Source organism: Ananas comosus, linkage group 2 (genome assembly GCF_001540865.1).
Source record: "Ananas comosus cultivar F153 linkage group 2, ASM154086v1, whole genome shotgun sequence".
Lineage (NCBI taxonomy): Eukaryota > Viridiplantae > Streptophyta > Magnoliopsida > Poales > Bromeliaceae > Ananas > Ananas comosus.
The window spans coordinates 5603654-5616842 of NC_033622.1; the positions used below are offsets into that span (position 1 = coordinate 5603654).

Consider the following 13189-nt stretch of genomic DNA (forward strand, 5'->3'; position numbering starts at 1 on the left):
ATCATCAACTCTACTATACAGTATAGGCGTCCAGTACTATAACTATCAGCACGGTACACGGAGGCCTCCGTTGCTATCAAGTTGTTTGATTCAATGATGCGGATTCTCAATCGTATCGATCAGACATTAGACTTGATCTACACTATTGTAATTATTGATAACTAATTAAATATTTTCTCTATTATTGAGCTATAATCAAAGTACTCAAAATTGAACAATTTTAATGATCAAATTGTAATGCTATTGTTAATTTATGGATGCTTAAAAAAATTCAAAATCTTGATAAAATTTATAGCAAAATCTTACTTCACATTAATAGTTAAGAGAGTACCTCTGATCTTAAATTCAAGTTTTTATCATCACTATTTTATGAGATTTTTATTTTCACCATTCATTTATTAGATACTCATTTTGATATTAAATATGATCAAAAATTATAGAAATTTAGTTCCAATACTTCAATAGTTTAGATCCAAGTCTAATAGAGCCGATCCATATCATGAAACAAACTGATACACGGAGGCCCCATTTACCAATGTTATATCATCGTAGCCTTCAGTATATATATATATATTATATTAAAGAGAGATCCCGTAACTGAGAGAGAGAGAGAGTGGGCACATATCTATTGATAGCCAAAAAAAGGCCTTTTTACTATCAATTTAACTTGGATCATTCGGTCATCATTCATAAATTCCATAAAATAAACCCGATGAACACTACTAGAGGACCACCAACCTCTAAAAACTAATATCAGCCTAATCTACAATTTCATTCAATGGATTAAAAACTGATAGCAAAGGACCTTTGCCATCATATATTCTAGCACTTTATAATATATATATATATATAGAAGAGAGATGAGAAATGAACGATAGAAGAAGTAGACTTCTGGCTATGGAACCGGTGTTTCAATGATTAACTTCGGAATCACGATCACTCCAAATTAGACTTCAATTCTGGTATTGAAGTATCTAGAAAATAAATTTGCAATTTTTCGGGATTCATTTACCTATATGAGTCGAAAAGGTCAAATCAACAATTTTTAAATGGTATTGATGGTAATCTATGTTAAAAAGCACTAAGACACACCATAGGCGCAAAGCCTGTGAAGAGCTCAAGCGATAAGCTCAAAGGCGTTAGATGCCTAAGCGCAAGGCTCAATGCGCAATGTTCGCCATGAGTAGAAGTTGAGGCGCACACTTTTATAGAATTTTGAAACCAAAAAGTTCTACTATACTTTCTAATAATTGTAAGTAGCAACAAAATTCTTAAAATCATATTATCACAATATCAATATTCTAAATCACTCAAATATCACGTTTTTCGAATGAGTAAAAATAAGAAAAGAAAATATAAGCTATAGCAGATAATTTGGTAATTTTAAAAACAAAAATCAACAAGATAAAAGTGAAAGGGTAACATTACCTATTTTGTCTCCATAATAAAACAGGCTAAATAACATTAACACAAATCACAAACATAGTAAGAAAAATTTGATGTAACAATATATAATTATAAGCCACATAGATCATAAAAAAATAACATGCATGATCCATAAAAGTTTGAGATTTCAAGCCAAAGATTCATTTAAAAAAGCACTATAGATCTAAATAAAAAAAATATGATCCTAAACTCCATTTAGAGCATATGATTAATCAACCATTAGGTAAAACACTAGAAGGCACGCCTAGCGGCTTGTGCGCCTAGCTGGCGCGCGCCTGAGGCCGCTTATTTTAAACTCATTGTATTGTTGTTTCCACAAGATTTTAATGGGTAGAAGATTTAAAATCAAAGAAAAATTTGATAAAAAAAATTCTTTATACATAATCTACAATAAATAATTATCTCTAATCTAAAATTTTAGTGCTATTATCTATAACTTTTTTGTAAATTTTTATTTCAAGCCGTTGATTTAAAATCTTCTTCGAATGCGTAGGTCTAAATAAATATCGAAATAATCGCAAAAATATTATTTTCTACATACTTCAAATAGCCATTAGATCAAGTCTAAGCAGTAACGTCGATTCGAAAAATCAATCCATCATACAAAAACGGTTATACACACAGCATATATATTATATACTATATATAGATGACAGAGAGAGAGAAGAGAGAAGCAATTGAGCTTAGAATATTTTGAAGCAGCAACCCTTTGGTGTTCTAAGTTCTAGCCTTGTCAATCTACCACTTAATACTAATACCCCTTGGAATAAACCATTTATTCAACACTCACCACCACTACCACATCATCTCAACCCTAACATCTCTCCATCAATGTAAAAAACTCAAAAGCCACACTCCTGGGTCTTTGAGAAGTATTCTAGATCTCACTATTATATGTTATATATTATATTTATATTTATATATATTAATATTAGTAACTAGGCACCTATCTATCGGCGATAGCACTGACGCGCCTCCGCTGCTACTAAGTCGTTTCGATGATGCGGTCTTCCAAATACGACGATGGCTCCTTAAGTGATCTATCACTAGTTGAAAAGTATTTAGAAACTAAATTTCATATTTTTTCATATCATTTACCTATCAAACAATGCTAATCATAAATTGAACGGACTTAAAATAAAAAATCCTCATAAAAATGATGACTAAAAAGAAATTTAAATCAAATCAGAGATATATAATTCTTATCTAAATAGGGAAAAGAATTTCTATAATTCATCGCATTTGATTTTGCACTGTTAAACTCACAAACACACACATCGCCATTAAAATTGTCAATTCTGAGATCTTTATCACTGTAATATTTCAGAATACTCTTCAATATGTAGATCAGTCTAACGGAGCCGATGTCGATTTGAAGCCACTGATTCATGAAACACTTGGTGACGGAGCGCCGTCGCTACCAGATATGCATAGTAGCGGACTCTTATATTATTAATATAATAGTAATATATATATATATAATATAGAACTTTATCCGTATGGAATCTATAATAGACACCATGCCATTGTGTGTATTAGTTTTTACCATGGATGAGAAATATCGGTTAGGATATGGGCCCCTAGGTTGAGTGAGTGCGCTGGTTGAATATATAAATCTAACGATGTTAAAATAATCAAAGGTTAAAATCTAATGGTAAAAACTCAGATAGCACCAAAATCCTTATGGTTGGACTATCATAGTATGCCAGTCGTCTTCATCCTCTCCTTCTTATATATATACTAAGTAGTCCGGCTATAATACTCTTATGAGTTATGATTGCCTTCGTACTATAGTTGTTTTCATAATAAAGCTTACCGAACACGATCTACCGTCAAACTTATGTAGAGCATTTAAAATCTTCTATAATCAAATTTTATAATTTTTGATATTCATTTAGCATTACGATCAAAAAGTCACAAAATTGGACAATTTATAACAGGTCGTAGATATCTTGCTAGTTTAACGTGTAAAAGAATCGGAAAATCGGTTGATTTTTAATAGAAAATTCTATTCTATCTACTAGAAGATCAATAACTCCATAATTAAATTGTAAGAATTTAAGCGACCCATTTTTAGGATGTCCGTTCGATTATCGACCGTCATTTGTATACCCTCTTTGAGGACTTTATTTATTTGATGAAATTACGAATGTATTTCTCTAGAAGCTTCCAATAATACTCTTAGATCATATTTAACGTTGTGGATCGCTCGATTCGGAAGATCCATCATTTAAAATAACTTATGAGTACGAAGCTCGTATACTCATAAGGAGTATAGTAGCCCCTACTCTATAATATAATATAATATAATATAATATATTATATATATTATATATATATATATATAATATAGAATAAGCTCCTATGCTTTTAGAAGTACCAAGTCATTTGGTAAATTTCGCCCTTGAATTATGAGGATTGCGGTTAGGATATGTGCCCAGGTGAGTGTGAGTTGGTTGAATATATATAATTTCTAAGTTAAAATGATTTAAAGCGCGTAGATCTTAACAGGTAAAATAATTCACAAGACCATATTGCCTTGGTGCTTTTAAACCACCCATCATAGCTGACTTATATTATATATATATAGAGCTAACTGCTGCTCATCTATTGATAGACACAGCAGCTTCATTCTAGAGAGTTGTAGCCAATTTAGATTGTTATCGAGATTCTGTGGCTTTTTATGGATGCATAACGGTAAAGAAAGCCCAGTTGTTCCGTTGCTGCCCCCCCCTATATATATATATATATATATATAGAGAGAGAGAGAGAGAGAGAGTTGAGCTAGAATACTATCGGTAGCAAATGGGCTCCGTTGCCACCCATTTGTTTTCGATGATGGAGCCTCCAAATCGATGATCGGCACCGATGAACATGATCTATACCACTTGAAGTATCAAGAAATCAAATTTTATACTTTTCCGATATTATTCTCTTGTCCATCAAGTGGGCGTAAAAATGAACGGCTGAAAATGAATATCCTCTAAAAAATGATGATAGAAATTTTGTAATCAAGATCGAGAGTATATATCTTATTCTAAATAGTTTAAAGAATTTTCTCATCAAAATTCAATTGATTTGGATAGCTTTACACAGTTAAACGAGAAAACGCCTCATATCTACCATTAAAATTACAAATTTTGAAACTCTTTGATCATTAGGTCAATGATGCCGAAATGATTTACAATTTGGTTTTAGATATTTCAAGTTAGTAGATCTGTTCACGGTGCGATCATCATTTAAGGCTCTATATCAGAAACAATATGGGGTGGACGAACAGTTTGATGATACGATAGTTCAGATAATCTATAGTATTTCTTATTATGTATATATATATTTATATTATTATTCCGATTTTTATTCACCGGTTAACAGCAAATATTCTTCGGCGTTAAAATTGGTCATTTTGTGAGGCTTTTGATCAAGTAAATGATATCAAAAATTATTAATTGATTTTTAGAAGTTTTAAATGCCTTATTATGTTAACGTATGGATCGTCCAATTGGAGTATCATGAAAAAACTTTGATTACGAGCGATTCACTACTATAAGAGTAAATGCGGCTATTATTTTATTATATTATTTATATATTAGTATATATATAAATATATATATATGATAGGGTCAGCTATGGTGCTTGTAAAGCACAAGACTTGGTTGCTTGTGTTGTTTTACGTTAGATCTTTCCGGTCAATTTTCAATTAGTTATACTATTCAACAACCACATCACATAGGGGGCCGCCATAATCCTACCGATATATCTCTATCCAATGGTAAAATCTAAAGCACAATAAACTTAGTACTTTAGTTATAGGAGCTATTCTTATATATATATATTTATTATATATTATTTTATTATATTATTATTTATATATATTATGATATTCTATAGTTATACTATTTAAGATTCCGGCAGTCCAAGTACTTGTCTGTTTGGATCTTTAGGGTGCTCAACATTTAACGATCACTGTATTATTATCTTAGGATATTGGAAGTTCTTAGGAATAATTTGTAGTTTTTCGACATCGATTTACTTAATAATTATGTCAAATGAGACGGTGGAATTGATATTCTTTAAAATTGAGATAGGACTTTTTAAATTCGAAGATCGAATGTTAACTTAGTATCTGAATGTTTTAATGTATTTTTCTATCGAAAATTTGAAAAATTGATTTTTACCGTTGACTCCAAACTGGCGCTAATAGATTGAATTTGACATGTTTGAAATGGTTTGTATAGTAAACTATGTTCGACAATAAAAATTTTATGTTTTTAAACTTTAATCCTAGAATCGTTTTACGGTTGAATCGTTGATTTGAACCTCCTAAATCGAAAACGAGATATGTACGAGCCGTCTATTAGATTAGTTATGAGGAGACTAGTTGTATATAATTATATATATATAATATATACTTATATTACTAAAACTAGCTGGATATACGATTAGCACCGCTATTGGTGCTATTGATTTTTACCTTAGATTGAGAAATGTTAATGGTTTAGTAGAACGATGTGAGCCTCATAGGTTGAGTGGTGATTTGGTTGAATAGTATAATCTAACAGGTTTAAAAACATCTGAAGGGTTAAATCTAAGGTGGAAAACTCAGATGCAATCTTGGTATCTATCAGATGTATACAGCGGAGGCTCTCATCTGTCGCTCTCTCTCTCTCTCTCTCTCTCTCTATATATATATATATATTGCGATTTTTCGATATCATTTACCTAGCGATCGAAAGGGTTCAAAATCAACAATTTTAATGGTTGATATATACCGTTTGCAAGTTAACGGTGTAGAAGTATTCAAATCCGATTAAATTTTGATAAAAAATTCATTGTACTATTTACAACAAGATCAATATCTCTGATCGAAAATTTTAGTGCTATATCACCACTTTTTGTGAGATTTTTATTTTTAGCCATTGATTTTGAACCTTTTCGATCGCTAAGTAAATATATTGAAAAATCGCAAAATTTATTTTCTAGATACTTCAAATATACTAGATCAAGTCTAACAGAGCTGATCGTCGATTTGGAAGCTCCATTATCGAAAGCGGCTTAGGAGCGCGAAAGCCTCCGTGCTCCTAATAGCACACAAGACCGACTCTCTCTCTCTCTCTCTCTCTCTCTCTCTCTCTCTCCCCCTATATATATATATATATATATAGAACTAGGCCGGAATACTATTAATAGCACCAAGTCATTGGTGCCATTAGGTTTTCGATCTTTGGATTAAGGGATGTGCGGTTAGGATGATAGTGGTCCCCTAGGGTTGAGTGAGTGGTTGGTAGAATAGTATGATCTAACGGGTGGAAATTGTCAAGAGGGTAGATCTAACGGCAAAAAACTTGGTAGCACCAAGTGTTTGGTGCTATTGATAGCATTGTATCCGGACTCTCTCTCTCTCTCTCTCTCTCTCTCTATATATATATATAGAGAGAGAGAGAGTCTGGGTACTATTATGAGTACGATCGCCTCCGTACTAATAACCCGTTTTCAATGATAGAACTTCCAAATCAACGATCTATACTGTTAAACATGATTTAAAGCATTTGAAACCTATAAAAATCAAATTTCATAATTTCTTGACATCATTTACTGTACTATCAAAGAAACTCAAAATTGATAACTTTTAGCGGCCAATATGGGATACTTGCTAGTTTAACGATGTAAAAGAATCAGAATTGGTTGAATATATAGAGTATGGCTACTATACTCTTATTAGGCAATGTTTGGTTCGGGAACAAAGGGAAATAAACCTTTGTTCCCCCCTTGTTCCCAAAAGAGAATTTCCGTACCCGAGAGCAGTAGTTCTCGAGTTTTTGGAATAAGCTAGTATAACCCGGTATAAGGCTGAAACTATTGTTCTACCCTTTTTCCTAGAACAACCTTGTTCCCAAGTGGGAACAAGGTTAATTAAAGCATAAATTTAATTTCAATTATGATATTAAATCATTAATTAATTTAATTAATATATTTAAATCATTACTCATTGTTTAAATAATAAAGTAATTAATTAATTTATTACTTATAATTAATTAGCTAATTAATTATTAATAATTTAATATGTTTATCTATAAATTAATATTTATATTGATCAATCATTAATATTTTTATTAATCTAATTAATTTTTTTACTAGTTATCTAACTAAAATAATTTACTAACTAACTAAAAAGTTAAATTATTTTTTATATTTAATTAATTAATTAATATACTTTCATTATCTTATACAATATTCATAGCTAATAAATTTATTAATTTATTAAACTATTTTTAAGTAATATTTTGACATTAATTAATTATAGATAAAATAATTTTAATTTAAAATTATAACTCGTATTCCTCATGTGCCAATCTAACCATCCAAACACTATTCACCTTATTCCCAAGAACAACTCAATGTTCATCCAAATGCAAAATTGATCTAGTTCCTGCTTATACCTGAACTTGTACCTATTCCTGAAATAAATAGTTCTTACTCATACCCGATTACCCGAACCAAAACGCAGCCTTATGAGTATAGACCCCTTCATAATTATAAATTGTTTTGAATGATGGAGCTTTCAAATCGACGATTTATACCGTTAAATATAATCTAGAGCATTTGAAACTTTTAGAAAATACATTTCGTAATTTTTTAAAATCATATTAAAGTCCATCAAGCGAGCATAAAATGAACGGTCAAAATTAAACGACCTCCTAAAAATAGATAATCGGATTCTTCAACTTAAGATCAGAGTTATTGATCTTTATTTAGAGAGTGAGTAGTATTTTCTATCAAAACTTCAACCAATTTCGATTCTTTTACACTGTTAAATTAGCAAGTATCCCATACCGGCCATTAAAATTTGTCAATTTTAAAATCTTTTGATCATAAGGTAAATGATGCCAAAAAATTATAAAATTTAATTTCTTGAAGTTTTAAATGCTCTAAATTATGTTTAACAGTATGGATTATCGATTTGAAAGCTCCATCATCGAAAACGACTTATAAGTACGAAAGTGATCGTACTCATATACACATAATAAATACACACACATATATATACACATTTATATATACACACACATATATATACACATATATATATACACACGCATATACATACGCATATATATACACACACATATATATACACATATATACACACACATATATATACACATATATATATACACACACATATATATACACATATATACACACACATAGATATACAGAGTCCATCTACTATCCTATTAATAGGATTGAGGACATTGTCCTATCAAGTCGTTTTGAATGATCGGAACTTCAAATTGATAATCGGTACCGTTGAAATTGATCTACACAATTCGAAATATTTAGAAACCAAATTTTGTAATATTTAAAAATCATTATCAAGTTCATCTTAAGAGTTGAAAAATGAACGGTCATAAATGAATAACCTTCTTAAAATAGAGGTTAGACTTTCTCAATTCATAATCAGAGTTATCAAACATTATCTAAATAGTATAAAGAATTTTCTATCAAAAATTCAAGCAATTTGGATTGCTCTACACCGTTAAACAAGCAAACGGCTCATATAGGCCGTCAAAAATTGTCGATTTTACGACACTTTGATCACCATGTAAATAATTTTTAAAATTTATGAAATCTAGTTTCAAGATATTTCAAATACTCTAGATCAACTTCAACGGCTCCGATCATCGATTTGGAATCTCTATCATCAAGAACAATTTGATAGGACAAGTGCTACTATCCTCATAAGAGGATAGTAGCCCTAGCCTATATATACACATATATATACACACACACATATATATACACACACACATATATATATATACACATATACGTCCAGAAAAGGGAAATCTAGTATAGCTATGATGGGAAGCTGAAACAAGCTTGTTGGTCCCAAAAGCGAAAGGTTTAATTCAAAGCTTCTACTGCTAGTTGCAGTGGGAAATGTTTGGAGAATTTTAACAGAGAAAACAAAGGAGGCATAAAAGGCTGGGAGTTACTTAGTCACTGCCTTACCACTAACTCTAGCATAAATGCTAACAGAACTTTCACAAAAGTTCAAGCAGGCCAAACAGGCTGGGAGTTACTTAGTCACCGCCTTACCACTTACTCTATCATAAATGTTGTTCGTCGAGATCCCAACATAAACCAAATTGAAGCTAGATATTCATTCCCATTGGTTCAATTTTCAATTACAAATTATATTTTACCATTTCACACTACAAAATCCTAATTTCTTACCTGAAACCAAGTATGCAAGTTAAATGTTCAACATGGAGAAGACCGAGAACCCAATAAAGGAACCCTAGCATCTTTTCCAGCAAGGAAGCGTGAGCAAGAAAAAGCTTAGTATAGGAGAGAAACTCACTTGAGCTCAAATCTGCGTCTTCGTCATCCTCGTCGTCGGAGGAGGAGGAGTACGAAGAGGAAGTAGAATCCGATCTATGATCGGAGACGAACGCGGAAGAGATGAACTTCCCGGCGCCGTAGAAGAACCCTTGGAGCCAATTAGGGTTTCCAGATTCGGCGATGGGAGGATGAGGAAGAGAAGGTTGTGGTGGTGGCGGCGGATTCTGTGACGGGCGCGCGTAGGGCGACGCCGCCGCCGCCGCTGGTCGCCGGCCCCGGAGAATCTTGCCGCCGGTTTGGGGCTCCGAGGAGCGGCGAAGCCTAAAGAGTGAGGCCATGGAGGAGAAAGAGAGAGAGGAGACGGAGGTAGGAGAATTTGAAGGGAGAGAGAGAGAGAGAGAGAGAGAGAGAGAGAGAGAGAGTAATCTCGGGATGGGTGGAGCTAAAGGTCGGGGGAGCGGGGCGGGGGGGAGGGAAATTGGAAGGGAGGAGATCAAGATGGATGGATTTTGGAGAGTGGGGGGTTTGGTCTTTGCTCGAAAAGACCACAGTGAGGAATTGTTGCAAGCACCGTGTTTTATAGACCGGGTTCACTGCTTTTATGAAGAAACCGCAAATGCCAACTTGCAACAAAATACTTAGGGCCTGTTTGGTTCGCCCTTTTCATCCGTAATCAAATCGGAATGGACGATTTCATTTGTCTGTATTTAGAATACGAAATTTTCATTTCGATTTTGATTTTCTTATGAATAGAAATTCCCCTAATTACCCCTTTTTTCTAATCCGGCCTAGGGGGTCGGATTGACCGGATTGAAAATTGAATCCGAGCATAATGGATTTGTTTGAATTAAATTTAACTTTTTAAACTTATTTTTAATTAAGAATAAGTTAAAATTTAAAAATTATATTTATAATTTTAATTTTAATTTAAAATTAAATTAAAAATTAAAATTCAATCAAGCATTTAGAATCTACTTTATAAATTTAAATTTAAATTTAAAATTTAAAGTTTTATTCAAATTTTATTTAAAATTTAAATTAAATTTATGGATTCAAATTGAAATTTAAATTATAATTTTAAGTTTGAATTTGAACAAATTGAAATTTAGTTTTATATTTTGAATTCTCCGTTCAATTTCAAATTTTAATTTTTAAAAAAAATATATTTAAATTTTTGACATCATTTTAAAATTTTGACATTAATTTTTAATATTTAATTTTTTATTTGAATTTGAACTAATATATTATAAAGATAAAATTGGCATATTAATTTGATTACGTTTCTGATATCGAACCAAACACTCACAATGAGGATAGTTCATTCCGATTTCGATTCAGGTGGCGAATCAAACAGAATGATATAATGAATCATTCTGATTCCGTTTCTAGCTTATTTTCATTCTGATTTCAATATCAATTCTGACTTCGAATCAAACACATCCTTAAGACTAACAAACCAGCCCAAGTGATGCCAGGAATTATCTCACCCAAGCAATCAGCCTTTCTCAAAGATTGTCTAAATGGCCAACTCGTTCGTCCAAGCCTGCAAACTAGTCGCCTGCTACTCTAAAACTGGAAGAGGATGTGAAAGTACCAAGACAGATTTTGAAAAAACTTTCAACGACATCAGGTGAGGTTTCTTACAAAATCTAGTGTTGTGGCTTGGATTCAATCACAAATGATGGACCAATAATGTCTCTATAATGCCAATGTGGCTATTCTTGTGAACTAGACACTATAATAAAATATACGATAGATCATTTTCTATATATATAGAGAGAGATAGAGCCGGAATGCTATCGGTAGCAAACGGGCTTCGTTGCCACTTATTTGTTTTCGATGATAGAACCTCCAAATTGACGATCGGCACTGTTGAACATGATCTATACTACTTGAAGTATCTGGAAACCAAATTTTAAATTTTTTCGACATCATTAACCTAATGATCAAATGGTTTCAAAACTTCTAATTTTAATGGTAGATATGAGGTTTTATTTAATAGTGTAAAGACATCCAATTCAATTGAATTTTTGTTAGAAAATTCTTTAAACTATTTAGAACAAAACATATACTCTCGATCTTAATTATAAGATTTTTATCTTTACTTTTTATAAAGAATATTTATTTTCAGCCGTTCATTTTGGGTCCATTTGATGGATAAGAGAGCAATAGCAAAAAAAACATGAAATTTGGTTTCTAAATGCTTTATATGGTATAAATCATATCCAACGGTACTGATCGTTGATTTGGAGGCCTCATCATTAAAAACAAATAGGTGGCAACAGAGCTTGTTTACTACCGATAGCATTCCAGCTCAACTCTCTTTCTTTCTATAAGCTAAATTACAGAAAATCTCTCTATAACTATTCGATTTTTCACTTTCCCTCTCTAACTTTCAAAAACCTATAATTGTCTCTTTAAAATTTGAGAAATATTTTCAAGGGTACGACGTTAATGGAGCGAGCAAAATAATCAAATTATCCTTATTTCTTTTATGAGAAAAAAATAATTTTTTAATATGTTTCTATCATTTTGAAGGGCATTGTCAATATAAATTAAAAAATAATTGACAGAATAGTGATGGAACCCTGATGGAGGGGAGCTAAATGTAACTACTTGAAATGTTGAGGGAGTAAAATATAGTTTTTTGAAAGTTAGAGAGGAAAAGTAAAAAAATTGAATATTTATAAGGATTTTTTTTGGTAATTTAGCCTATTTTAAAGAAGTTTTCTATGAAACAAATAACATGCTAAAATTTATATATTGTAGTTTTTTCTTCAATAATGTAGGCACCTATCGTTATAAACATGCAACTCAAAAGGTCATGCTTTACTTTTACAAAACAATCGGTACCCAAGTTACTGCCTCAAGAATTTTTTATTAGGTAGTATTTCAAACCGTTTTTAATTCAAAATTCAATAATAAACACCAAGCAGCTTCCGTATAATCTATCTCTAATTTGGAAATCCATACATATAATTTAATATAATAAATAAATTATTATCAAAAATTGTAACTCTCAAATGCCACAAGAATAATAGAGCGTGTCCTCAAAATCTCCTCTTTTTCTTCATCTCTATGTTATTTCCAAATTATTTTTACTATTATTTTCTGCAAAATAAATTTATAATTAAAAAAAAGTTAATAGATATATCAATACTAATTAAATTTTATAATATAATTTAACTTACGTGCTTATTAACTTAGCAATACTTACTCCGTCCAGCATACAGATTATTATTTTTAAATGTAATAACATATATCTTAATATGGCTAAATTACATAAAACTCCCTGTCAAAATCTGATTTTTTACTTTCCTCTTTTGTCATTTAAAAACCTACACTTTGCCCCCTTGTAAAATGAAAAATGTTCACAGGGGGTACGGTGTGTAAA

The 13189-nt window shown here is 31.4% G+C and overlaps 1 protein-coding gene across 1 annotated transcript in view; it reads right to left on the reverse strand.

The window, feature by feature from the left end:
• The window catches only part of LOC109704743, a 29740-nt gene extending 19462 nt beyond the window's left edge, over positions 1 to 10278 (reverse strand). The window contains exon 1 of the mRNA XM_020225515.1: positions 9815 to 10278. Coding sequence (XP_020081104.1) covers positions 9815 to 10133 — 319 coding nt within the window. The 5' untranslated portion in view covers positions 10134 to 10278. The remainder of the gene's footprint in view (positions 1 to 9814) is intronic.